The sequence below is a fragment of the Saxophila tyrrhenica genome, assembly GCF_035928015.1.
Source record: "Saxophila tyrrhenica strain CCFEE 5935 chromosome Unknown scaffold_11, whole genome shotgun sequence".
Lineage (NCBI taxonomy): Eukaryota > Fungi > Ascomycota > Dothideomycetes > Mycosphaerellales > Extremaceae > Saxophila > Saxophila tyrrhenica.
In genome coordinates this window covers 573296-598543 of record NW_027041743.1, presented here as the reverse complement: position 1 = coordinate 598543, position 25248 = coordinate 573296, and the positions used below count along the sequence as shown (strand labels likewise).

Below are 25248 nucleotides of genomic sequence, written 5' to 3'. Positions count from 1 at the left end.
ACTCACAGCAGGATTGCAGACTCGTCCTGCAGTCAAAATGGCAAACACGACCGAAGGGCAGAAGAATATAAAGGACGGCTCCCTCGGTCTGCGAGAACTCCCCAGTACATATCCCGAAGGACGATTACGATTCACAGAAGGTAAACATGCCAGCTAAGACAGACAAAAAGAAGAAGCGGAGCAAGTCAAGGTCCAAGGAGAAATCCAAGGAGAAATCCAGGACACGGATGACTTCGAGAGGATACGAACGCCGACGAAGCAGAAGTGCTCCCCGGGACCACCACAAGTTACACCGTAAGGAGGAGAAGGAGGACGAAATTGGCAATGGTCCGCCTGACGACGACGACAGCGACAGCGAGCACGACGAGGAAGCTGAGCCTGTCTGTCCGCAAAGATCTGCTCCTCAACGGCGGCGCCCACAACAAGATGCTCGGCCCCTGCCTCACCGCTCGTACACGCAGCCTCATCCTCATGCCGGCGGAACCCATGCACCGCAGACACCCCAAAGAGGAGCTCCACCCATGCATCCGAGCCGCGGCCAGTCTTACGGAGGTTCAACTCAAACACCTGAGCAGGCCGCTTATTACAATGCAAGACATGCTGCACCTCCTCCAGTTCCCAGCCCAAGCTACCAATATGGTTACCCACCTCAGTACTTTTCCACGTCACCTCACGGACCGCAAATACCGCGATCTCCTCAGGCCGCGCAGTTCAACTCGTTTGGAGTCCCGTACTCTATGCAACAGTCCGTACCGCTCGGGTACAACCAGCAGCAGGCGTATGCCCAAGCTTCGGCCGCTTACCGGCAGTCGCCTCCGTATACTCCCCATCATTCGTCATATGCACACCCGTCAGCCGGCTATGAGGGATCACCTCAACAGAGTTGTCATAGAACAGCTTACTCTCCACATAAATCCTCATATCCGTCGCCGAATGCTTCTCCACACATGCGTCGATCGAGTGCCTCTTACCGGGAGAGTCCACCACGATCCAACGACAGGCCGAGGCGCTCAGATGTTTATGATATTTATGGGTCGAGATGGGACGGCATGGACTACGGAATGCCGTCCACGGGCCCGAAACTTCGAAGATCTGCGACTGCGTCATCACACGTCCCGTATGATGACACGCACAGGCGGTCTCCAGAGATTCCTAGGAGCAGACCGTCATATGTCTATGATGACGACGACGACCGTGAGCGAAGGCAAGGAGGACGTACTCCAAGATCGGGTGGTCGTCATTCGCGGCAGACCGAGCCTTCCTTTGTAGGTTTGGATGAATATGACTTTCAGCGCTTCGATGGCCAGCGGGGACATCGGTCACCGGAGCGAGAGCATCGCAGGTCAGAGTGTTGTGCTGAGCCCGAGACGAAGTCTCGGCGGAGAGATTCGCGGTATGAGGCAGACAGCGATGGGGGTGATGGTCACTCTCGGTCTCCGGATGACAGACAGTATGCAACGCCGCGCCGGGCAAGAAGTGACACTGACGAACACAGCCGTCCTTGGGAAGATCGCCAGCCACCTCGTACACCTGCACGGGGGCCGGAAGCTGAGTCTTCGCAGCAGCCTCGAGCACGGCCTGCAAGAAGGGGAAAGCCGGATCCCAAGAAGATAGGTAAGTACTCATGGGTAGCGGTGGGGGTGGCCATGGATTAGGAGCAAAAGCTGACCAGGTGAGCAGATGAGTATCAGAAGCTTCTTAATTTCAAGCCAGGCAGTATTGACCTCAAAGCCATCGAGCAGGCCTTGGACGCTCAGAAGAGCATTAAACTAAGCAGGGTGTGCCGGTATGTCGCAACGGAGGATCCTTTCGCAAAGGACTGGCAGTCTGTCGCACAGGGTCAGACGCCCACGCCCGAGGAAAACGACCCTTACGCTTCCGCCTTCCTGCTGGTGAGTGGGGAGGGTGTTCCGCGGGACGATCCTGACTTCTTGCATGGCGTGGCTGCTTTTGCCTTGCTCGCGGCGCAAAGCCCGCTGGACAAGGAGCCGGTGAAGCGTAAAGATCCCAAGCAGCTGATCCCGGATACTGTATCCCTGAGTTGGTTCTGTCGGCACGTGGGCGAGGGTCAGGACATCCTCTCCATGATGCGCAGCTTGATCGGCCAGCTGCTTTCTCATGGAGACATGCATGCTCCGCACGAAGCGCCGCCGAAGACGTTCGATAAGATGTTGGACTTCCTCAAACACTGCATCGTGGAGCAGCTGCGGGCTCGCCACATTCTTTGCGTTATCGACTCCCTTCATGTGTACTCCGGCAAAGAGTGCATCAAGCTTGTCGAGGCTCTGGCTGCACATACGAAGGGTCGTGCTGGAGATTTCAAGGTGAGATTGATCATCACCGCCTTGTCCTCCGAAAGTGTCCTCAGTGCCGATCTAGAGCCAGCCCAGCATCTTACAGTACTCGACCATGTGGTGAATGAGTACCGTAGGCGGCGGGCGCAGTAGTTCGCGCCTGGTCACTGCTGTCTTGCAAGGGTAGGCTTGCATCAATGTTAGCTCTGACTATGTGGACGAGGGTAAATAACAGATAAGTTGGGCGGCTGTTCTCTCGGTTTGTAGTACTGCTTTCATATATTAGCTCTTTGTATTAGTCTCTCGTATTCACGTAACACTGTTCGCCAGACCCTGCTGATAGAGGTCTACTTCAGTGTTACTGTGCAGCATAGCCCATTCACCCGGTATCCGTTCTCGTGTTCAAGACGTATTCACGGAGGGAGTTGAGCGTCCCGCTGCTCCTGTCGGTAGCGTTCGTGTAGTCGAAGCGACGGCGGAGCCAGCGGCCAGAGTGATACAAGTACGCTGTTCACCGTCGTCTCGCCGTCAGGGAATGGCCCGCAGAGCAGCAAACGGACTCCTGTAGGCATTTATTAGCTGGCTGAGCCTTCTCCAACAAACACCTTTCCACCGCAATCTCTCCCATCCCAGACACATCTTTGTACCCATCCTCATCCTCGAAGCCACATCCACCCTTGCACGTAGCAACCATGAGCGCTTCACCGGAGCTCACCACCGAAGAGCTCCTGGAACAGCTGCATATCAATGCCGTGGCAGGTGAGCAAAAGAACCCTTGACCCACCACAATGTATAACATCTCATCATAGTCCAGCTGTTGGAGCGGGGCGAGGATACTCGAGAACAACATGACGAAGTTCGCCGCTGACCACCAGATCGGTCATAAGCCAATGAATTTAACCAAAGATGCCGATCGACAAGGTACGGTGGCCTGTTGCACTCAGCAGGCAGTCAAAATTTGACAGATTGGCAGATCCTCCAAGCGCAGCAAATAATGCAAAGATCGCGAATGTGCAGATAAGAAAAGGTTGGTAAGGGTCTTGAGAAGCTGCCACACACGACTGACTCCTTCGTAGCTCAATATCTCGCGTGGTGCGAATACAAGGAGCCCCGTGTTCCCGAGTATACCAAAGCTGTGCAGGCGAAGTCTGTCCTTGAGCGTGCAGCATACATTTCGGTCCATGCGAAACCAAAAATGGATGAGATCAACTTGCTTGGAAGGCACGAATCCCACAAGAGTGTCGCCTTCATTCTGAACGGCAACGAACCTGCGGTCCGCGAAGGCACTGGACCTGGCAACCGCGCCGTCAGCCGCTACTCCGAGGCAATATACAACATCTTCCTAGGCATACCCGATGTTCTCAAGATCATGGTCTTATGTGACGACCTTCCGAACGTGGACTCCACCACCATTGCACTCAGTCTTCTGGAGAGAATCTTTTTTGTCGGGACCGACAGCATGCCTGTGCCAACTCTGAAGGAAAAGCCGACCTACCGGAAAATCCTCGACATGATAGTGGCGTGCATCAAGGCTCATCGGGAGAAGCAACCGGTCTGGCTTGTCCTTGAATGCATTGAGTCCATTGAGGACAGAGACCGCCGCGAGGGTACGATGCAGCTCTTCAAGACACTTGTAGAAGCAAGCCGAGACCAGAGTCAGAAGTACCCTTTCAGCTTTCTGGTGACATGCGGGACCGAAGGCGAGTGCACCAAATACGCCAGATCCAAGAAAGTTCCGATGTATGAGGCCCCCAAGAAGCTCCCGAAGCCGAAGAAGAGCACTTGATCAGAATTCGGTGGCCACGTCAGAGGGAGTAGTGTCGCGCAAAGGATTAGGATATGTTCGGAGTACCGGAGAAGCAGGATGATGGTTCCTCGGGCGTGATAGCGACTGTATTTGATATTGTAAGTAGCTGGTTAGCAGTAGATAGCGATCCGATGTACCTGGTTGGTACCAAGTCTGGAAAAGATATACTTGCAGCCTTATCGTCTTGGGTTGGTCCTAATCCGAGCTGCTGGAAAGGAGGTGAAGTCTGCCCAGAAACACGCTAATCCCAGATTGGAAGGAGTGGATTTAGGACGAGATGAAAGCGATGCGATGTGACGTTCTGCCGAGTGATAGACGGCCAGCATCCCCACCTGCTCCCATTTCGCCGAAGGCAATGATGGCAGCTCTCAAGTGCATCGCTGGTAGGTCGAGCTCCTGCATACCACAGCTCTCAAAATGGCGTCTTCAATCGCGACTTCCTCCCTGAGAGTACTCCCTCGCAGCATCCTGCCTCGTTCGACAACCGTTGTTCGTCCTATTGTATCGTCCTTGTACCAGCAGAGGACTGCGTTCACCACCAGTGCACCCAAGATGGCAGCCAAAATCACAGGAATCCAGAGTGGCCCCGTGCTCTCTGAGCTCACAGTAAACCTCCAATGTGTCAGGACATCTGATGAACCGCACTGACACTCATATCAGCAAGACCTCGTCCCTAAGCTGCCCTCCCACTCGCCAATGCTCTTCGCCCAGAAGAAAGCAAAGAAATTGAGCTTCGAAGAGATCGCCAAAGCTCTCGGACGAGACGAAGTCGCCGTTGCAGCGCTCTTCTACGGGCAAGCCACCGCGAGCGAAGAGGATGTAAAGAACTTGAGCAAGCTGCTCGATATCCCCGAAGCCAACCTCTTCGCGACCGAGATGACGGCTGCTCCTGATCGAGGACATATGATCGAGATGCCGCCGAAAGAACCGTTAATCTACCGTCTTTTTGAGATTGTGCAGAACTACGGGTATGCATATAAGGCGGTCTTGAACGAGAAGTTTGGCGATGGGATCATGAGTGCGATTTCGTTCTCTACGCATGTGGATAAGGAGGTCGATGACAAGGGCGAATGGGTGAAGATTACCCTTCGAGGGAAGTGGTATGTCGTCTGCCGGTCAACTATCAGCCTGCTCGATATACTGACAATCGCAGGTTGCCGTACTCGCGGTTTTAGAGGAGCCATAGCTGTTGGCTACCTCCATTGAGAAACGAGGAACAGAGCACATATCTTCCCAGTATAGTATTCATCAACATCTGTACATACACGCGATGCCACCTCCAAGACTTTGTCATCTAGCACCAACAAGGCCTGTCACATGTTAAGGCTTCCGCACCTTCGCACGACCTCACCTCATTTCGTACGCACAGAAAAGCTAAATCTGCAGCTACTTCGTGCTTTCTTCATCAATTCAGTACCTCACCACCTCTTTCCACAGCCTGGCTTCTGCCAGACATCTCGCCATGCGGTGATTGCGACCGTATACATCGTAACAGGAAGCAACATCTTGCCATACTCGCCTCGAGCGTGGTCTGATCTTGACACGGCTGTGCAGTCCGAAAGGCCCTTCACGTCAGACAGGACTTCGATAACAATGGGCTCCTCTCACCCCAAGCAAGCGGCTGTCGACAGCAAGAACAGCACCAGCAACGCGCCTTCCACCACCGAATGTAGGATTCCGTTCGGAAGGAAAGCCAGCACAAAGCCACCTCCATCCAAAGACAAATTTCTCGAGGAATACACCCGACGCTGGACCATCGATGCCAACATCAGCCCTCGCGGCACTGACCACACACCCTACATGGTCCGAGACATGGTCAAAGCCGGCATGTACACCGACGACGGGATCAATGGCCATTCCAACGTCACCCGTCCGCCACCGCCACCACGCATCCACAGTCTAAGCGAGCTTATCGACCCGGCGGAAGTCGAGATGGACTCACACATTCGCTCGCCGAGCGGCAATTTGCTGGCTCCGGAGCAGTTTCTTACTCATCCGTCCCGGCCGCGTAGTATGCGTGAGCGTCAGGCGGAGATTCGGGATAAGGTGCGCGCGGCGAGTCGGCTGGGGACGGAAATGGAGATGGGAGAAGAGGAGCAGAAGAAGAAGGAGAAGTGGTATAGTCGGAGAGTGCTGTTCAAGGATTGCAATTGCTTCGACATTTGCTTCTGAGAGGTATGCTTCGTCGTGGTTTCTACGGATCCCATACACAGTCCGCTGACGTGCTCAGGCCTGCAGCGTGGCGGCGAATATTCCTCGCAGAAGCTTGAAGATTGTTTGAGTATGGAGGGTCATGCTGCTTGGGTGACACAGATGGTTATGTGGGCATTGAGGGTGTTCATAAGGGGTGCTTCACTTCAGCGCTGAGCTCGTGATGCCATGACATGAGGTTCATCGATGAGTTGCTTCCTGCTTCACTTGCCCTTCATCACATGAAGATGCTGATGCGTATGACTCTGAGCAAGAACGCACCTTATATAAGAAGCTATCGCTGCTATTACTTTCAGTCTCACGACTCAACCTCCAAAGTCTTTTGCGATCTCCCTTCCTTAGGGAGTTTGCAGTCCGCTGAGCTTCTTCCATCGTTTCAGGTTCAGTTGCAAGTCGCTCTTTCCCAACCTAGCGACTTCCTCATCATAAAGATTCAAACTAACCGGAATCCCGCCACAGCGACAACGTCTCATCATAAAGCACCCTCAGTCCTCAACGTCACATCATACGATCCTACCTTCCTACATCACAGCAAACATTCTTAACACTCGTTCGCACAGTTGAATAACCACCATGGCACCTGTCATCATGGAGGAAATGGACAGCCCGAAGCTCAAGGTCAAATGCACCTACGACGACTGCATGAAGCACTTCGAGACCGAAAAGTTGATGAAGAAGCACAAGAAAGATGACCCAGAACACTGCTATTGCAAGCGCTGCGACGTAGACTGCATCGACTGGGAGGATTTGACTCTGCACAAGGTGAAGGCGATGCAGCCATGGCTCGAAGGAAAGATGAAGGATAGCCCTGGTGAGCAGCCTGATCACATCGAGTGCGAGTTCTGTGGCGAGGACTTCAAGAGCTTCGGTGGGCGCAGGAAGCATCGCGACCAGGTGAGGACATCCCAGTTTTTGAGCTTCTTGGAGCTTCTACACATCGTGCTGACTTCCTGCGCAGTATCATCCAGCCGACCAAGACATTACCTGCCCTGGCTGCATGCTTCACTTCACCCGCGCCAGTCAGCTCATTGAGCACTTCGAAGAGAACAAGTGCCCGGAGATCCGCCACCTCGACTATGAGCGCAGCGTCCAGCAGAAGTTTATCATGCGCCTGATCATGAAGGACCCTGAGGAGTACATGCGCCGTCTTCAAGGACCGGAGTTCTCCAACACCGAGCAGTCCACCTCCGGCTTCGACGACGAGCGCTCAGAGCTGGAGACGCTTGACGGTACCGAGGGCGGCGTAGGTGTGCTTGACATTGACGATCCGGATCAGATGGGAGGCTACAGGCCGCTCCAGCCAGAAGTGGAGCTGATCAACCTGAGACAGTCGAAGGCTCCAACATCAACCACCTCCAGCAACTGGCCACGGCTACCGGGACAAGCAGAGCGCAGCATGACGGAGTCATTGAGGAAGATATCCGTGAGCTCGTCCACGCCTTCGACTGACATGTCTGCCAGCGCCTTTGCTGCAAGCATCACAAGCCGAAACCTAAAGTACGTCTTTGAGTCGTATCCTCCGCTCAGCTCAGTCGGCTCGCCGGGGCCATGCTCCAGCTACGCAGGTGACGACGACACCGCCTCCGTCGCCACGATGAACATGAGCACCGCCAGCAAGCCACTAGCCCGGACGACCGGCGCAACCTCCCAAGTCCTCTTCAAGGACGCCAAACCCAGCAACGGCAACCCCGCCTACTGGGCCAAAGCTCTCGAAGAACGCGAAGACTCCGTCGTAGGCCACGGCAGCAACCTCTTCAAGAGCCGCATCTGGGACCCCTACGCCGCCGAATACAACCCCAAGCGCTTCTACAACACCTTGATCGAGAAGTACTGCTGCCCGATCCCAGACTGCGACGGCGTCTACGACGATGCCGAGTATCTGGGTGAGCACTTCAAGATCGCACATCTGCGTATTCAATTCCGCTGCCGCCGCTGCCTGAAGCTGTTCAAGAAGGCTAGCGGTCTCATCGCGCATTGCGAGAGTGCAGGCGGAATTTGCAAGGTCAAAGATACGAATGAGTTCAACCAGATGCTCGACGACTACAGCGGAGGGTTCTTGACGTCTGAGAGTGTGAAGCAGCCGAAGATTGTGAAGCAGACCCCGAGCAATGCGGTGGTCAAGCCAGGGCAGGCGGCGAATGGTGTGATGGGGACGAAGTTCTCGGCGGTGATGCCTAGGATTCCGGAGGATGCCAGCAGTAAGGCGGGTTCTTGGTCGAGCAGAGCGTAGTAGGGCGGAGCAAGGTGGTGAGAGACCGAATGGCACGGATTGAGACTAAAAAGAATGGAAAGACTGGAGGAAAGCCAAAAGCTGACATGATGGCCAACGAAGTTCGTGGTCCAAAGTGTTTCCAAGCGTTCGGCGGCATGAGGAACTTTAGCGACAGCCCTCTATGGTCTGCTGCAACGATCTAGAAGTCCTTCAGCAATGTCATGATGTTTGAAAAAGCTGCCCGTCCAACGCAGCGCAGCACGGTGCATTCGATCACGCCTGTGGCCAATCTCATTCCTCCAACAACCCTTTGCTGGCCCTCGGCCCTCGTTCCATTGTAGTAATTCATTGTCCACGCTGAGCGTCCGGTCAATCGGCCTCCTGAATCCCAACTTTCTGCCGCTTACGATCCTGTCCCATCAGCTTGCCCAACACATCAGCTTCTCGGTCCTGCTTCACACCGTTCACACCTTCGGAAAATGCCGGCAGCTCCTCCCCTACATCCTCCTCATCGCTCGACTCGTCCAAGCTGTTCTCCGCATCCTCCTCACCCTGCTGCTCAAGCACCCCCAGCCCCAAATTCATCTCAATATGCTGCTCATCCTCCCCAACCTCCTCCAAGCTGTACCCGTCCGATTTATCCGCGAGCAGCCTGTTAGCTTCTGCCATCTGCGGTAGAAAAGACGACAGTCTCGATCGTAAATCCTGCGCGCCTTCTTGGAGGCCTTGCTTGTGTATGGGAGGTTTCTTCGGTTGCCCGATCGTTGTGATCTCTGTCTCTGAATCCGAGTCGATTTCTGAGTCTTCGGAGCTCGTGCTCGAGATGCTGCTTTCGCTGTCGTCGTCGCCGTTGGCTGCGGAGGGTTCGAGCGAGCTCATGCTACTGTTGCGCTCGGGGTCTGAGGGTTGCGGGCTGCTGCGGAGTGCCGAGTCCTCTGAGACCGAGCCGCTGGAGGCCTCGCTGCTGTTGTCTGTGTCTTCATGAGTGGGTGAGATCTTAATGCGCTTGAGGTGTTGGCGGCGTGGTCTGGCTGCGCTGGCACCGGCCTCTTCCACGGAGCGCTTGATTGCCATGGTGCTGTTGCGGTTGTAGTTTGCAGGAGTAGATTTCGGAAGCTCGAGAAGATCGTCTGCGGAGGAGATAGGCTATATCGCATATCACGCTAGCGATGACATGCCGAACCTTATGGCTGGTGGGACGAAATCTTGGCAACGACCGTCGACATTTTTTGGAGATTCATGCGATCGCTCCTGCACCACAACGTACAGCATACTGAGATGTCGAAGACCGCAAGATCAGCCTCAAGCGCGCAAAAAGAGCGACTCCATCAGCCGCTGAGTGAAGAGTACTCGCCAACAGCTCCACTCAAGCAGAAGACTGGCAGGAAGCGAAAGCAATCGCACGATGAAGAGCCCGGGCACGATGCATACGTCAACAGTAAGTCGTCGAGACGGATATTAGGCCTCGGACAGGACCTCGCTGCGGAAGATGAGGCGGAGCGACAATCCACGCAACCTGCTGCAAAGAACGATGCTTTCTCATTCAAGAGCAGATTTCCGATAGGTGGCGCGGATGAGGATAACGCAGGCGCAGAGGCTGGAGAATACGACGATGAGGAAGCGTGGGGTTCAGACGAGGAGGTGGAAGAGGTGGAGGTCGATCCCAACGATTTGGAGGCGTTCAACAGATTCAACCGCAGCTTCGACCCGGCGACATTACTACAACCGAAGGGCAAGGAGACCGACACAGCAGGAGGTGGCACAAATCTTACGGAACTCATACTGGCAAAGATCGCGGCGCATGAGGCTCAGCAGGATACTTTAGGGGAAGGTTTCGAGCCTGTACAGCAAGATGAGCCACCAGAAGATGCAGTCGAGTTGCCCGAAAAGGTCGTTGAAGCATATGGCCATGTTGGGAAGCTATTGTCAAGATACAAGAGCGGAAAGATGCCAAAGCCATTCAAGGTTCTGCCCACGCTGCCACAGTGCGACACACTACTTGCGATTACACGACCCGACAGCTGGTCACCCAACGCCGTTTACGAAGCCACCAAGATCTTTTCCTCCTCGAGACCAGAAATGGCACAATTCTTCAACGAGGAAGTCCTTTTACCTCGGGTGCGGGAGGACATCCACGAAACGAAGAAGCTGAATGTACATCTGTACAAGGCTCTGAAGAAGACACTTTACAAGCCGGCGGCGTTCTTTAAAGGCCTGGTTTTCCCACTCCTCGAATCCGGCACTTGCACGCTTCGAGAAGCCACCATCATCGCCTCAGTCGTTGCAAGAGTCTCTATCCCAGTCCTACATTCTGCGGCTGCGCTCTACCACCTTTGCGAGATCGCAAGCAATCAGATGTCAGTGGACGTTGAATCAGCCGGCGCATGCAACATCTTCATCCGGACACTGCTGGAGAAGAAGTACGCCTTGCCCTATCGCGTGATCGACGAACTGGTCTTCCACTTCCTGCGCTTTAGACAGGTCAAGCAAGGCGATGGCGAAGACGTGTCTATGAGTGGAGCAAGCGGGTATCCGGGCAAGAAAGGCGCTGGTGATACCAAACTGCCTGTGCTGTGGCATCAATGCTTGCTCGCTTTCGCGCAAAGGTACAAGAACGAGATCGAGGAGGAGCAGCGGGATGCTCTGCTGGACTTGCTGAAGGTTAGAGGGCACAAAGACATCGGACCGGAGGTGAGGAGAGAGCTGGTGGAAGGCAAGCCGAGGGGTACAGCCGAAGACACTGGTGCGGCGATGGGCGGCGACGATACCATGGTTGATGTTTGAATGTTTCGATTGAATGAAGTATGAAGATACGCTTCACGCCGTTCGAGAACATGATGACTTTAGTCCTTCCCAACAGTCACTTTACTCTTGTCTGAACCCCCATCAGCACGTTCACCTGGCACAGCTGCAAAGACCTGAACTTACCGAACGCAACACAATCTTTAATCATCTTCGCCTTCTCATACGGCGCCGGATAATACCACGCCGCATTTGCTATCGTCTGCCCATTGACATGCAAGTCATAATACTTCCCGTCGCCCTTCCAAGGACAGTGAGAAGTTCGGGAACCGGGAGTCAGCGTCTTCTCGCGGTCGACCACGGATGAGACTGGGAAGTAGACGTTACCCTCGACGAACTCGAAGGAGTCTGTGTCGGCGATCGTGGTGCCGGAGATGGTGGCGCGGGCGTGCATGGTTGGGATGGGTTTGAGGTTGTGTAGGCCGGAGGGGAGGTTGAGGTAGCGTTTGATGGGAGGTCTGGTGATGGGATGGAAGCGTTTTCTCAAGGGGAGAGACAGACGGGCAGTATACATATATGTCTCTCTTTAGATCATAAGAAGGCGGAGCTTTGAGAGAAGGATGGAATCACCTCGTAAGCAGTAGTTCTAACCTCGATCAAGCTGTTTGTATTTGTCACAGGCCTATTGTCCAGCCTTGTAATACTTCGTATTGAACGAGGGATCAGACATGGTAGACAGTACGAATATTTTGAATCCAGCCGTACGAATAACACGGCTCTTCGATGTGACATCCAATGTCTCCATATAATTGTCTTCGATTTGCTTTTTCATCAAACCGACAAGCCCACCTTGAACGAAGCCCCGCATCTATCGACGACGTGTGGTGAGCGATCTGCATCAACTCTGTCGCCTTTACGGCAAACGCAAAAATCAACGATCGAATTGCTGCACCGTTCCACTGCGTCCGCATGACGACGCGAAAAGGTAGGGAGGTAGGCTCAAGGCAGTGTCGGTCGATCTTTTCGAACTCATACTGTTTCCATCTCGTCTTTGTTACGGCCGCCATATCCAAATCCTCCCAGTATACGTTTCTAATTGACAGCTCCGTTTCATCCCACTGCTACCGACTATGAGTATCGCAGACTCCGAGAAGCCCCTCGACCTGGGCTGGGTCGAAAACAATTCCCAAACAACCCCATCAACCCTCAAACTCGACCGCCATGGCCTACCCCTTGCCCCACAACCCTCTGACCACCCGGACGACCCATTGAACTGGAGCATCTTCTACAAAATATACATCGCCCTGCTGATATCCCTCCTCGGCTTCGTCGTGCAGATGGGGGCTGCGCTCATCAACCCGGCTTTCGAGGAGATGTCTGAAGATCTCAGCATTACGGTCGAGCAAGCGTCGTATTGCACCACAGTGTTCATCCTCTTCGGCGGTGTGGTAGCGCTTTTGGTGGTGCCGTTCGCAAATATCTACGGCAGGCGGCCGGCTTTCGTCATCTCCGGGATGTTTGCGTTCGCAGGACAGTTCGTCTCCGGCGGTGTGTCGTCGTATGGTGGAGTGATTGCTGGGAGGGTGTTGAATGGCACTGGAGCTTCCGTGCCCCTTGGGATTGGAGCTGCTCTTATCTGCGATCTCTTTTATCAAGGCGAGCGTGGTCTTTACATGGGTATCTACATCCTGAGTGTCACCAATGGTCCGCATGTGGCACCGATTGCGGGAGGATATGTTGCAGAGAGACTAGGGTGGCGCTGGTGCTTCTGGATCCCTGGTATCATACAAGCTGGGCTATGGGTCGTCACCACCCTCACATTGCCCGAGACGCTGTTCTCGCGGCGAGAGGCTGCTGCCGGCCTAAAGAAGCGGTCCTTCATGCAGAAGCTGCTCTTCCATGGCAAAGTCGTCAACCGATCAGTCAAGCCGCGCGACTTCTTTGGTTCCCTACGGATGGCACAGTACCTTGCAGTCCTCCTTCCCACCATTTGGTATGCCGCAGCCAATGCATGGGGTTCGACGATCTTCGCCGTTACGGGTGCGCACATATGTGTTGAGGTATTCGACTTCGATCTGGATCAGATCGGCTTGTTTCTAGGAGTTCCACTGACAGTAGGATGCATGATTGGCGAAGCGACGGCTGGATGGGTGTCTGATGTGATTATCAACGCCTATGCGAGGCGACACAACGGGTATGTTGAGCCTCGTGCCTGGCAATTGCGAATAGTCTTCCTTCTGACATTTCAACTCTCATTCGTAGGCATCACAAGCCGGAAGCACGGCTCTACCTCCTGCCTTTGGCGACACTGCTCGGCATAGGTACTGCGACGTACGGCTACTGTGTCCAGGCTTCGAAGCTTTGGATCATCGCCGCCATTTGCATGGCGATATCAGGCCTTGGAACACAAGTTGGCAACACCATCGTTTATACGTACACGACAGATTCGTACAAACCGCAGTCGGGCGAGATCGGGGCAGTGATCAATCTCTTGAAATCGAGTAAGCCAGAGCCTCGTTTCAACCATGCATAAAGCGGACGCTGACGAAGGACAGTAATGGCGTTTTTGACTGCCTTCTATGCATTGCCGTTCGGAGAAAGCGCTGGCTTCGACGTGGCCTTTTCAGTACTGGGTTCCATCAACCTCGTGCTCCTGATCCCCATGGTGGTGCTTCTTTGGAAGGGCGAACAGATAAGGGCATGGCAGGGCGTACCTGGAGATCATACAGACGCTCGGTAGTCCAGAGAACATATTCGGCTTTAACACGTACAAGTTTGCGTCCATCGCTGTTTGGCCATCAACCGCCCATACGCCACGCTAATCCGCAACACCGTCCGCTCAACTACCTCTGCACCCGACCCCCACCCCCCAACGCAGCACCGCCACTTGCCTGGCCATTCGACGGTCCTTGGGTCATCAGACTCTGCAGACCAAGATCTCGCCACGCCGGCTCACGAGGCTTGTTGGTTGCGCGCTGGATCCCGAAGGCGGCATGCTGGTCCGGAACAACGTCGTCTTCGTCTTCTGGATTGAGCGGTTGATGTTGCGGTTGGACGAGGATTTCCTCTGCTGGCAGTTTGACGCGGGTGAAGTCTTCCAGTAGGTCGGCGTGGTGGGAGGAGTGGAGGTGGATGTAGGTGAAGGAGGAATCGCGGGACTGAAGAGAGTGAGCGAAATTCAGTCAGTGGAGCGTAGTGCACTTACCATGATTAGTTTCTTGACTTTTGCCTCGTGAGCTGGATCGTCTTTGCGAAATTGTAAAACGTCGAGATGCTCTCCACGTTGTTGACGTGATCTCCATCGAGCCTTCCTGCTGCAGTTAGCGTCTACGCTTCGTGCCGCGCTCCCGTGATGCCAAGATTGATGCACGCTCTCGAAATTGTGCCGCCAGCGCGATATTGAATGACTTCACACCAGCGCAACCGACGACACAACAACTGCGACAGCACTCAAAGGTACATACAACCGCCAAAGATCGACAAGGCCTTCTCTGACCGCTCTTCCAGCTTCCTCCGAACCTACCGAAGCCTCCGACAACCACCCAACATGTCGCACGAAACCGTCTGGTACTCTCGCCCGCGCACCTACGGCAAGGGCGCACGATCATGGTACGTCAGCACCTGAAAGAGGAGAAGAGCAGAAATCCTGGTCCTTAGAAGGGGATGGGCAGGGAAAGACAACGCTAACAGATATGCAGCCGCGTCTGCACACACAAGGCCGGTCTCATTCGCAAATACGGGCTCAACATCTGCCGTCAGTGCTTCAGGGAGAAGTCGACTGATATCGGCTTCACCAAGGTATGCGAGGTTGGAATAGCAGGGTGGTGATAGTTGCTGACAAGCGCCCAGAACCGATAGAGGAATGAATTGTGGAGAGGACGGTGAAGATGAGGGTTTGCTGGTTGTGGGACGTGAGCGATTTCTCACGACAACCATGGAGTCTGCATGATGGGAACTCACAGGGTCGCTGTTCATCGCCCGTGTGAAACCCGAAGCGATATATCGAACGACCGTGAGCAATGCCAAACCGACTCATCCACTTTCGATGCTCTACTTTCACCAGCGTTTCGCACTATGCCTGGCCAGCGTGCAGTATTGCTGGCGCCTCCGTCAACTCTCAGCGTACTTCTTGCCTTCCTTGTGCCGGCTTCAGGCAGAAGTGTCTCAATGGCATCACTCCGGGAAGTGTCTGGTAGTAATTTTGAGCATTCTACCGCTCGGCCTCACGCCAAAACCGATGGCATGCTGCTGAGATCCTCCAATCGGTGCGGCACATCAAATTTCTCCTAGCACAACTCTGGAAGGAAACAATCGCCAGTTGAACGTGGGTGGCATGTGTGGAGAGATCGTGTCCATAATGATTCTATCTCTCCTGCTGGGTACGCCTCCCAGTAGAGCGTCAATGTCTGCACACTCTTGATGCCCGTTGTCATAGGGCCCGAGTATATCGTTCCGACCGCCCGTCTCACTCAGACGAGCAGAGATGGTTGGTGAGGAGAAGATCTTTGACGCACGGCAGTTGGGCTACCTCCCTGTTCCTTGCAGAATGTGGAGATGGTTGGAGAGAACATCCAGATAGGCTATAGAAGGCCGGAGAGAGTTGTGAAAGCCAGCGATCGTGTTTACATAGACAGGCTTCTCGGTTTGAGTGAATGGATGAGAGGGCTGTCGGATATACAGGAGTCGTGCATCGGCAAGTAGGGAAGAGGTGAATTTCAGCCTGCATTAGAGTATAGCCATCCAATGCACTAGCGAGTCAATGGCCCGGGTTGTTCGATCACACAGCGTCGCCAGATTCCCCGTGACAGCAGCGTCTCGAGGACAGCTACAGCTGCTCAGAGCCCAAGTGTCACTCAATCACCTGCACGTGCTCTTCCTTCTTCGAGAAGTGAGCATAGAGTTTGCTGTCATCGATCCCGCTCGCTTCGGTCAAGATCACAATCCAAGGATTGCTCGCCTCGCGGCCCACGGCTCTTTCCGGCAGCAAGTGCAAGTGCGTCCGAGCGCACTTGCCCTGGTTGGAGAGGCTCCTTCCTGCCTTCCAGCTTCCTTTGTGTCTCCAGCACGCACGACACCACCTCCTCCACCCTCCTCACCCCGCCAAGAGTCAGCGCGCCGCCGCAGGGGTACCCCTCGTCACCGCCGTCGACGCCTGACCACCGCTGTCCGCCCGCCATCCCCTACGGGCGCCATTGTCCGTCCGCGAGGGCCCAAGCTCGAGAACGGAGCACCTTTCTGTGCCGCGAAGCGCATCCAGCCGGCTTCACCTTGTCAATCGTTTGCCAGCACCGTCGTCGCTCGTTCTCCAAACTGACCTCACCCCGGCGCGCACGCCCACGGTTTTGCGACAGGCATTGACGCCGTCGGCACAGCTCTGGCGGCATGGCGGACGCGAACGCAGAGTCCATTCAGCAGAAGATCCAGATCGCGCGGCGGGATGCAGAGGCGCTCAAGGACCGGATAAAGCGCAAGAAGGATGAGCTCGCCGACACCACATGTGAGTATAATCCCATCACCACCGCGTGGTACATGGTGCAAGGCCACGGCCGTGACAACAGCTTACAAATCCCCTAAACAGTGCGTGATGTCGCGCGACAACGCACCGAGCAGCTGCCCCGGCTGGCGATGAAGACCAAACGAACACTCAAGGGCCATCTGGCCAAGATCTACGCCATGCACTGGTCGACCGACCGCAGACATCTGGTGTCGGCTTCACAGGACGGCAAGCTTATCATCTGGGACGCCTACACCACCAACAAAGTGCACGCCATCCCTCTCCGATCGTCATGGGTCATGACCTGCGCGTACTCGCCGAGCGGAAACTACGTCGCGTGCGGAGGGCTGGACAATATCTGCTCCATCTACAACCTCTCGGCGCGGGAAGGACCAACTCGAGTAGCACGAGAGCTGAGCGGCCACTCCGGCTATCTCAGTTGCTGCAGATTCATCAACGACAGGCGCATCCTGACCTCGTCAGGAGACATGACCTGCGTGCTATGGGATATCGAGACCGGTCAGAAAATCACCGAGTTTGCCGACCACCTCGGTGATGTGATGAGCTTGAGCATAAACCCGCTGGACAACAACCAATTCGTGTCTGGAGCTTGCGATGCATTCGCGAAGCTGTGGGATATCCGCCAGCAGAAATGCAGCCAGACATTCGCCGCACACGACTCTGACATCAATGCCATTCAGTTTTTCCCGAACGGTAACGCCTTCGGGACTGGTTCTGATGACGCTTCATGCAGACTCTTCGATATCCGTGCTGATCGTGAGCTTCAAAGCTATACTGTAGGTGGACATCATAATCATACGTGGGAGAAAGTGCTAATCGCCTGGATAGATCGGCGAGCCAGTTTGCGGCATCACCTCCGTCGCCTTCTCAGTCTCCGGCAGACTTCTATTTGCCGGCTACGATGACTTTGAGTGCAAGGTGAGAACGCCGCATTGATCCTAATTTACGCATCGACTAACAAAACCTACAGGTGTGGGACGTGCTTCGCGGGGAGCGAGTGGGAACATTACAAGGCCACGACAACCGCGTGAGCTGCCTGGGCGTGAGCAACGATGCGATGTCGTTATGCACGGGATCGTGGGACTCGATGGTGCGTCATGCGAATTGCTCCAGACTATTACAAGTGCGCTGACATACTTTCCAGCTCCGCATCTGGGCATAACCTTATACCCCCCAAACACAACCTGCCACGAGTCGACTGGAGCACTAATTACCCCTGGAGGCACATACCCAGCGACAGTCACCCCCCGCGAGAATGTGCAGATATGATCTCCGGTCAGAGCTAACGTGGCGTGTACGATGTGGCGAGAGCGAGCGGGTTTCACAAAGCTCAGAAACCAGCTTGGAAGAACGGAAAGAATCGAGTCGAAAGTTTTCTCAAGTCAGCAGTCCAAAGCAGCCCCTTACACAACCTCAACCTCAACCACCCCGGCGGATTCTAGATCGTGCGACCAGCCAGTCTGTCTGTCCCCCCTTGTGACCATTACACCACCTCACACAACTCTTCGACAATACCTTTCTCCTCACGGACAGGACAACGGCGTGCTTTTCTGGATTTTGGGGAAAGGGGATGATTGTTGTTGTGCGATTGATGGCGAGGATGGATGGATACTACAGGACCAGGTGCTTTGAGAAGATTGGGACTTGGGATCGGTCGGGCAAGGGGTGGGGAAATTGTTGTTATCTTTGATTCGTGTCGTGTGTGTGCGTGTCGTCGGGAGACGCGCTTCTGTGGGTAGCGAACTTGATTTGATTTTCTCATGTTCTCGTCCTCACTTCCACCGACGATGGATCCAGATCAGGCGTGCGAAGTGGGGTGTCTATCGGGCTATCTGCGGTGTCACGTTGAGCTCAACTCAATGCTTCTTGAGTGCCCGTGAGGTTGGAACGGATTCGGTGGTAGCTGTTCCCGTGTGGGTTCTCGCTGGCTTGGCCGGAGAAGCCTTCCATATTGTGGGCGGAGAACTAGACCGTCGCCAGATCGGGGTGGCTTGCAGGTAGTTCCGTTGGTCTATCTTTCCACCTAGTCGTGCTGCGTTGACCATTCTACGGCTGCTTACTTCGCTCTCTTCTCGCGATTGTAGTGGAATGTCTGCGAAGGTACCGTCGAATCAATCTGTCGTTCGACACCATGCAAGATCAAGCCGAGATCGCCAGATTCAAACCCATCCCAACCTGGGGTGGTTCGTCTCGCCTGCCTCCGGCTGCAGGTTAGGGCGGGCAGAGCTTGTTCCTGCATCTGCTACTGCGGACGCCATCCCTTGGGCTCGCAGCATCCAACCCTCTTTCTTCGTGAAACTGAAACAGCCCAAGGCAGCGGCTTGCTGACGGCAACATGCAGCCCAGGAGTCAGGTGCGGTGATGCGGTGAGAGAGGACAGGAGAACAGCGGGCCGGGTCTGCGCGATTCAGCGTCGCTGGGGCTTGCCGTGGGATATACTCAGTATAGGTGATACAATCCGGTGGACTCGGGTGGTGTCTGCTTGGCTGGCTCAAGTACGGCAGCAGTTACTCCTGCTTCCTGCGTTCGGAGGCGGCGTAAGGTACCTGGCATTGATTGACACGTGGACGGCAGGGTTCCTTCTGTAGTAGCGCCAGTACGCGGCCGGGGTGGTTGTGCCTCTTTATACACCTTATCTGCTCTGACTTTCCCACCTCTCTCTTCCTGGCTGCTCGGCCAGGAGGTGCGTACCACACTCGCTTGACCCACCACCACCTCGCCCACCATGTCCGCCGCCCAGCATGAGTTCGACGACTTGATGCGGAGTAAAGAGCGTCGCTCAACCCACCCGGAGGACGTAGAAGATGAAGACGATGCCCGCTCCTTCCTGAACCTCTCTGACGATGAGAACGACACTCCTGCAGCCTCCTTCGACGAAACACCTCCTCCTCGTCCAAGCACGAGCCTCGCTCGCAGCACCATTCCCACCACCCGCTATGAAGCGAACACTGGCCCCAAGGGTGTGATCGCAGATGCCCAGCACTTCCGGGACTCACGCCGCAGCAAGCGGATCTCATTACGCAGCAACTCGAACTTGCAAGCGCAGATACAGACACAGCGGTCCTCGAACCCCGCAGTGCTGAGCGAGAAGCTCGCTGAGTCGGATGAGGAGCTGGAAGAGGACGATGAAGACGACGACGAGTTCATGCGGGAATGGAGGCAGAGCAGGCTGAGGGAGATGCAGAGTGGGACGCCACGAGAGAGCAAGACAATGGGGAGGGAGAAGAGCAGTAGGCGGTTATGGGGCGGTCTGGCGACGGTGGATGGGAATGGGTTCTTGGATGCGGTGGAGGGGTCGCCCGAGGGGACGGTGGTGGTGGTTTATATTTATGACGATTATGTGAGTGCCATACGTCCGATATGTATGGGGTCATGTTGCTGATACGGTGGGTGCAGAGTCATGTCAGTACCTCGATCGAAGACTGCATCCGAAGCATAGCACAACGACATCTGGACGTGCGGTTTGTGAAGCTGCATTTCGAGGACGCGGAGATGGAGCCAGCAGGTGTGCCGGCGCTGCTGGCGTATAGGGATGGGGACAAGTTTGCTGGGTTGGTGCCGATCATACAGGAGATTCCTGATGATGCGGATTTGAGTGCGAGGACGTTGGAGATGGTGTTGCAGAGGTATGTGTGGACTTCACCTGGACTTGAAGAGGAAGGGCGCTGACTCTCTGTGTTCGGAAAGACACCAGATCCTACGATGATGAGCCTACGGCTGTGCACGATGTCGACGGCTGGTTACTTCTTCTTGTTCTGACGTTACTACTTCCCTTCTTGGACAACAGTGAGATGATTGCAGAACGGTCGTGGCCGGATGAGAGAATTCGAGTCTTGGGACATTATGGGAGGCTATCACGTGTAAATGTACTTTCATGGGACTATGGATCATGCTGCTGTATCATAGATCTTAAGCTGATGGCTCGTATGTAAGCGACTTCTCCTTCGAGCCGTACCCATACTTGTTGCCGGCACTGAATCGTTGAACACTCATTCGACACCGGCGGTCAGGACAAGCTCTCTGAGGTCGGATTAAAGTCCAGGACTCAAGGAAGGTGCTGAGGTCGTTCCTGCCTCTACCTTATTCACAATAACATTTGCCAAGGCAGGAAGATTAATTTGACGACAGCCATAGTGGCATGGACTGTGTTGTTCTGGCTCTTGTCTCGAACTCCACAAAGCGACACCGAACGAAGTAGTATGGCCATTGGGAGCTCAACAGAGGATGACGCGGCAGCTTCGCAGCAACAACGAAACCACGGGGCCTCTTCACACATCTCTACTGGCCCACTGGATGCGACATGCGCTGCTCCTGATGTGAACACTGGTGGCTTGCCATAAGCACAGAGGGGGGGGAGTGGGATCGAAAAAGCATTGCTCTTGAGGATAACGCATGTGGTGTGCCCGTATTACCATCAATCAATCGAAGGGCCGCCGCCTCGGGTGCAATGGTCTGGATCTTCTCCGTCGAAGGGCCACTCATGCTGCAGGTTGACGATACGCTCTGCTCCCACTCAGACATTGGGTGCTTGCGATGAGCACAGAGAGAGAGGAGTGGCAGCGAAAAAGCATCGATTTCACCGATAAGGGATGCCGTACTGTAGAATTCTTTCCTGCTCCCGACTGCGTCCTTACGACGGGCCAGACTCCGCATTCGAACATGCAGTACTGGAGACAGTAAACCGGAGGCAACAGAAAGCCACAACGGAACAATTGTAACGTGGTAATGTCGTCGGAAGAGCATCGGCAAACACTCGAATCGTCGGGAAGGACCGGGATTGCTCTTTCCTTTCCTCTGCCCCACCACCCCGCGCCAGCAGTGTGTTCAATGCAACTGCAATGACATCAAAAACCCAAGACTGCTCTTGATTGACTTTTGAAAACCTTTACCTTCCACGACACCACCACAAGAGACAAGAAGAAGAAACCTACACACAAAAACTTTACCACACATCAACGAACATGGCATCGAAGATCCTCAACACCAAGGCCGGTGTCATCTACGGCGAGGACGTGAAGCAGCTCTTCGAGCATTGCCAGAAGAATGCTTACGCCATCCCCGTCCGCTTGACCCCACTATCTCATTGTTTTAGAGGCACATGCTGACGTACGAACAGGCCATCAACGTCACCAGCTCCTCCACCGCCGTGGCCGCCCTCGAAGCCGCCAAAGACGCCCAGTCCCCCATCATCCTGCAGTTGTCTCAGGGCGGAGCGGCCTACTTCTGCGGCAAGGGTGTCAAGAACGAGAAGGAGTCCGCCTCTATTGCCGGCTCCGTGGCTGCGGCTCAGTATATCAGGTCCGTGGCACCACAGTATGGCGTCCCTGTCATCCTCCATACCGACCACTGCGCCAAGAAGCTGCTTCCGTGGCTCGACGGCATGCTCGACGCCGATGAGAAGCACCACAAGGAGCACGGCGTGCCGCTTTTCTCTTCCCACATGATCGATCTGTCGGCTGAGGATGTTGAGTACAACGTCAAGACCACCGCTGAATACCTGAAGCGTGCTGCCCCGATGAAGCAGTGGCTCGAGATGGAGATCGGCATTACGGGAGGTGAGGAAGACGGAGTCAACAATGAGAGCGCCGACAACAACAGCCTCTACACCCAGCCCGAGGACATCTACCACATCTACAAGACTCTCAGCCCCATCAGCCCCTACTTCTCCATTGCCGCCGGCTTCGGCAACGTGCACGGCGTGTACAAGCCCGGCAACGTCAAGCTGCGACCAGAGCTGCTCCAGAAGCATCAGAAGCACGTCCAGGAGAAGGAGAGCAGCAAGAATGAGAAGCCCGTCTTCCTCGTTTTCCACGGTGGTTCCGGATCTAGCAAGGAGGACTACCAGCAAGCCATCTCCTACGGCGTTGTCAAGGTCAACCTCGACACTGATCTGCAGTGGGCGTACACCGAGGGTATCCGCGACTACATGTTCAAGAACAAGGACTACGTCAGCACGCAGGTCGGCAACCCGGAGGGTGACGACAAGCCGAACAAGAAGTAAGTCGATTATAAATTCGCGGCCTCGCTTCTGAAGAGCATCGCTGACCATGTGGCAATAGGTACTACGACCCCCGTGTCTGGGTCCGCGAGGGTGAGAAGAGCATGACCAAGCGCATCGCCACTGCGCTCAAGGACTTCAATGCCGCTGGGCAGTTGTAGGTGTGTCGAAATTTATGATGGAAAGCAAGGATGACGGAGCACTGCATGGCTCTTGATCAAAGTTTTGAAGAAGTTATCGAGCTGTTGTAGCTTACGATTCGAGTAACGAAAACAATGACGCTTCGACCCGTCACATTCTCCTGTTGCCTCTTCATCTTTTGGTGACAGCCTCCTCTGCTTCATTTCTACATCGTTCGCTGTGGCGTTGCTGTTGAAGAGGTATCAGTGCTGCCTTTGGTTTTGCATATCGTTCATACGCCAATATCAGATGCCGCAGAAGTAGTTCTTCGATGCACCAGAGCACACTCATTACACTCTTTAGTCGGTGATGCTGCGCATGCCACGCTGCTCTATCGCTGCTCAGATTACGCGAATGACCCTCATGCCACTGCTTGGTGGTTCAGGAGTCGCTCACTCGTTCGTCACGGACTGAAGGCCTCGGCACGTGCGCCGCTCATGCTCAGGCCGACCCTCATAACCTCGCTGTCGTGCTCTGAACGTCCTCTTGTTGTGACCCTTGTGCTCGTTGCGCCCCCATCGTCGCGTCCATGCCCTCACCGCCACACTCATGCCCTCATCGCCGCGCTCATGCTCTCATCGTTGTGCTCGTGCCTTCACCATCCATTCAGATCGCACACTCTTTTTCATTTGTCCCCCGTTCGCCACTGCCTCCTCTAATACACTGAGGGATCAGCAATATCTCTCACAAAAGCCTGACGCAGCATCGAGAGCACCACCTCAGTGCCATCTCTCACTCCTCTCTCCCCCAAACTCCACCACCAAGAAATTGGAGATTCTCACAAGCCCACGACCTCACCTCATCCGGCCCACCCTCGGCGCTGGCCCGGCGTTCAATAACCCATCCCTCAAATACGCAATCCAAAATTCCAGCTCTCAGGTCCCGAAGGAGGGGATGACCTAGCTCACAGACGAGGAGGACGGGCGGGCAGAGCAGTTGGGGGGGTTTCAACAATGATGCAGCTCAGGGGGCTTTTCAATCAATTCGATCGAATGAGATCCTCTGCAACGGGATGTGATTGTTATCGAATTTGATTCATTTCGACTAAACGCGCGCTGGGGTCCTTGAAGGACTGGACGTAACCGGAGGGGCCCCTCCTGGTTGCGCTGGTTCGGCGAGGCTATGCCAGATTCTTTTTCGTGATTTCGAGGTCGGTGGTTCGAATCTCGTTGGGTGGTCTTTTTGATTGAGGCCAGCCAGGGGTAAGATTGTTCTTCCTTCTTGATCATCTTTTGTTCTTGGTGAGCTGCGGGGCGAAGGGGTTTGTGAGTTGTTTGAGGTCAGTGAGAGAGTTGTTTCTTTTGAGCACGGTACTGTGGTAGTGTTGAGGTAAGGCACACGCTCACTTACGGTCGGGTACATACCTTCAGTGAGGGACGACTTGAACACTCAAAAGATTGAGATTGATATCACGCAAACGGTAGCAACCTTTGAGGATTCTTAGTAAGATGTTCTTCACTCACATAGGTAAACCAAGGCCTTTCACAACACCAGGCCGTGAGCAGCCTCTGTGTGGCCCACTGACGCATCCCGCGGCGATCACAGGTATCTTCTGCCTCCGCCAGTATTTCCTTTACGACCTCTAACATCAGATGCATATCTACACGGCTTTCTTCGCCGCCTCTCCGAAATGCAGCTCAATGCCCATCCGCCTCCTCAGTAAACTTCCGATACCCATCAGCGTCCATCAACTTCTCCACCTCCTTCGCATCGCTCATCTCAATCTTCGCCAACCACCCGTCACCCTCTGGGCTCTTGTTGATCTTCCCTGGAGTATCTTCGAGCACGCTGTTCGCCTCAACGATCTTGCCTGAGACGGGGGTCATGATGTCCGAGGCGGACTTGACTGATTCCACGGCACCGATGGAGTCGCCTGCGCTGACTTCGAGGTCGAGGGTTGGGAGTTCCACGAAGACGACATCGCCCAAGGCTTTGGCTGCGTAGGTCGATATGCCGATGGTGCCTGGACGTATGTTAGGCTAGACTATGGGAAACAGAGAAGGGGCTGGGTACATACCAGTCTTGCCGTCAGAGGAGAGCTCGATCCATTCGTGGTCTTCGGTATACTTCTTCTCCCACGCTATATAGCATTAGCTATGGCCCATCCAAGACATACGATACGTCTCGTACCTCTCGTGCTCGCGGTAAAGCTCCTGACCGCTGGCTTGAACGCCGGCTTCTGTGTCCGTAGTCTCTGGAACTGCGGTCTGCTACAGCGGCTCACTGCGTCCATGCCGTGCTTCAACGCTCGTCCAGCAAAGGCTCCAGACATTGCTACGGCTCCTGACA

The 25248-nt window shown here is 54.7% G+C and overlaps 15 protein-coding genes across 15 annotated transcripts; 11 read left to right on the top strand and 4 right to left on the bottom strand.

Annotated features, from left to right (window-relative positions):
- Window positions 1-146: 146 nt before the first annotated feature.
- On the top strand, window positions 147-2447 carry LTR77_007294 (uncharacterized protein; the record flags this gene model as incomplete). Its single annotated transcript, XM_064804531.1, has 2 exons — window positions 147-1614; window positions 1681-2447. 2 exons carry the CDS (start codon window positions 147-149, stop codon window positions 2445-2447), a joined length of 2235 nt encoding a protein of 744 aa, XP_064657301.1.
- Window positions 2448-3184: 737 nt separating this feature from the next.
- Window positions 3185-4080, top strand: LTR77_007293 (uncharacterized protein; the record flags this gene model as incomplete). Its single annotated transcript, XM_064804530.1, has 3 exons — window positions 3185-3215; window positions 3268-3321; window positions 3371-4080. The coding sequence occupies 3 exons, from the start codon at window positions 3185-3187 to the stop codon at window positions 4078-4080; spliced, it is 795 nt and encodes a 264-aa protein (XP_064657300.1).
- A 438-nt stretch (window positions 4081-4518) lies between these two features.
- cyn1 (Cyanate hydratase) lies at window positions 4519-5276 on the top strand (the record flags this gene model as incomplete). Its single annotated transcript, XM_064804529.1, has 3 exons — window positions 4519-4707; window positions 4762-5201; window positions 5255-5276. 3 exons carry the CDS (start codon window positions 4519-4521, stop codon window positions 5274-5276), a joined length of 651 nt encoding a protein of 216 aa, XP_064657299.1.
- A 418-nt stretch (window positions 5277-5694) lies between these two features.
- On the top strand, window positions 5695-6273 carry LTR77_007291 (uncharacterized protein; the record flags this gene model as incomplete). Its single annotated transcript, XM_064804528.1, has 1 exon — window positions 5695-6273. One exon carries the CDS (start codon window positions 5695-5697, stop codon window positions 6271-6273), a length of 579 nt encoding a protein of 192 aa, XP_064657298.1.
- Window positions 6274-6885: 612 nt separating this feature from the next.
- On the top strand, window positions 6886-8542 carry LTR77_007290 (uncharacterized protein; the record flags this gene model as incomplete). Its single annotated transcript, XM_064804527.1, has 2 exons — window positions 6886-7206; window positions 7271-8542. The coding sequence occupies 2 exons, from the start codon at window positions 6886-6888 to the stop codon at window positions 8540-8542; spliced, it is 1593 nt and encodes a 530-aa protein (XP_064657297.1).
- Window positions 8543-8893: 351 nt separating this feature from the next.
- LTR77_007289 (uncharacterized protein) lies at window positions 8894-9598 on the bottom strand (the record flags this gene model as incomplete). Its single annotated transcript, XM_064804526.1, has 1 exon — window positions 8894-9598. The coding sequence occupies one exon, from the start codon at window positions 9596-9598 to the stop codon at window positions 8894-8896; it is 705 nt and encodes a 234-aa protein (XP_064657296.1).
- A 204-nt stretch (window positions 9599-9802) lies between these two features.
- Window positions 9803-11308, top strand: ENP1 (snoRNA-binding rRNA-processing protein; the record flags this gene model as incomplete). The annotated part of the gene is made up of 2 exons (XM_064804525.1): window positions 9803-9962; window positions 9987-11308. 2 exons carry the CDS (start codon window positions 9803-9805, stop codon window positions 11306-11308), a joined length of 1482 nt encoding a protein of 493 aa, XP_064657295.1.
- Window positions 11309-11367: 59 nt separating this feature from the next.
- On the bottom strand, window positions 11368-11720 carry LTR77_007287 (uncharacterized protein; the record flags this gene model as incomplete). The annotated part of the gene is made up of 2 exons (XM_064804524.1): window positions 11368-11399; window positions 11453-11720. The coding sequence occupies 2 exons, from the start codon at window positions 11718-11720 to the stop codon at window positions 11368-11370; spliced, it is 300 nt and encodes a 99-aa protein (XP_064657294.1).
- Window positions 11721-12396: 676 nt separating this feature from the next.
- LTR77_007286 (uncharacterized protein) lies at window positions 12397-13799 on the top strand (the record flags this gene model as incomplete). Its single annotated transcript, XM_064804523.1, has 2 exons — window positions 12397-13460; window positions 13529-13799. 2 exons carry the CDS (start codon window positions 12397-12399, stop codon window positions 13797-13799), a joined length of 1335 nt encoding a protein of 444 aa, XP_064657293.1.
- A 310-nt stretch (window positions 13800-14109) lies between these two features.
- Window positions 14110-14474, bottom strand: LTR77_007285 (uncharacterized protein; the record flags this gene model as incomplete). The annotated part of the gene is made up of 2 exons (XM_064804522.1): window positions 14110-14424; window positions 14472-14474. 2 exons carry the CDS (start codon window positions 14472-14474, stop codon window positions 14110-14112), a joined length of 318 nt encoding a protein of 105 aa, XP_064657292.1.
- Window positions 14475-14813: 339 nt separating this feature from the next.
- Window positions 14814-15124, top strand: RPS29 (40S ribosomal protein S29; the record flags this gene model as incomplete). Its single annotated transcript, XM_064804521.1, has 3 exons — window positions 14814-14875; window positions 14965-15064; window positions 15116-15124. The coding sequence occupies 3 exons, from the start codon at window positions 14814-14816 to the stop codon at window positions 15122-15124; spliced, it is 171 nt and encodes a 56-aa protein (XP_064657291.1).
- A 1524-nt stretch (window positions 15125-16648) lies between these two features.
- STE4 (G protein subunit beta) lies at window positions 16649-17943 on the top strand (the record flags this gene model as incomplete). The annotated part of the gene is made up of 5 exons (XM_064804520.1): window positions 16649-16763; window positions 16845-17557; window positions 17610-17699; window positions 17752-17871; window positions 17926-17943. The coding sequence occupies 5 exons, from the start codon at window positions 16649-16651 to the stop codon at window positions 17941-17943; spliced, it is 1056 nt and encodes a 351-aa protein (XP_064657290.1).
- Window positions 17944-19506: 1563 nt separating this feature from the next.
- Window positions 19507-20450, top strand: LTR77_007282 (uncharacterized protein; the record flags this gene model as incomplete). The annotated part of the gene is made up of 2 exons (XM_064804519.1): window positions 19507-20121; window positions 20178-20450. The coding sequence occupies 2 exons, from the start codon at window positions 19507-19509 to the stop codon at window positions 20448-20450; spliced, it is 888 nt and encodes a 295-aa protein (XP_064657289.1).
- A 1292-nt stretch (window positions 20451-21742) lies between these two features.
- Window positions 21743-22940, top strand: FBA1 (Fructose-bisphosphate aldolase 1; the record flags this gene model as incomplete). Its single annotated transcript, XM_064804518.1, has 3 exons — window positions 21743-21841; window positions 21898-22778; window positions 22841-22940. 3 exons carry the CDS (start codon window positions 21743-21745, stop codon window positions 22938-22940), a joined length of 1080 nt encoding a protein of 359 aa, XP_064657288.1.
- Window positions 22941-24596: 1656 nt separating this feature from the next.
- On the bottom strand, window positions 24597-25231 carry GCV3 (glycine cleavage system H-protein subunit; the record flags this gene model as incomplete). Its single annotated transcript, XM_064804517.1, has 3 exons — window positions 24597-24922; window positions 24977-25039; window positions 25090-25231. The coding sequence occupies 3 exons, from the start codon at window positions 25229-25231 to the stop codon at window positions 24597-24599; spliced, it is 531 nt and encodes a 176-aa protein (XP_064657287.1).
- Window positions 25232-25248: the final 17 nt, after the last annotated feature.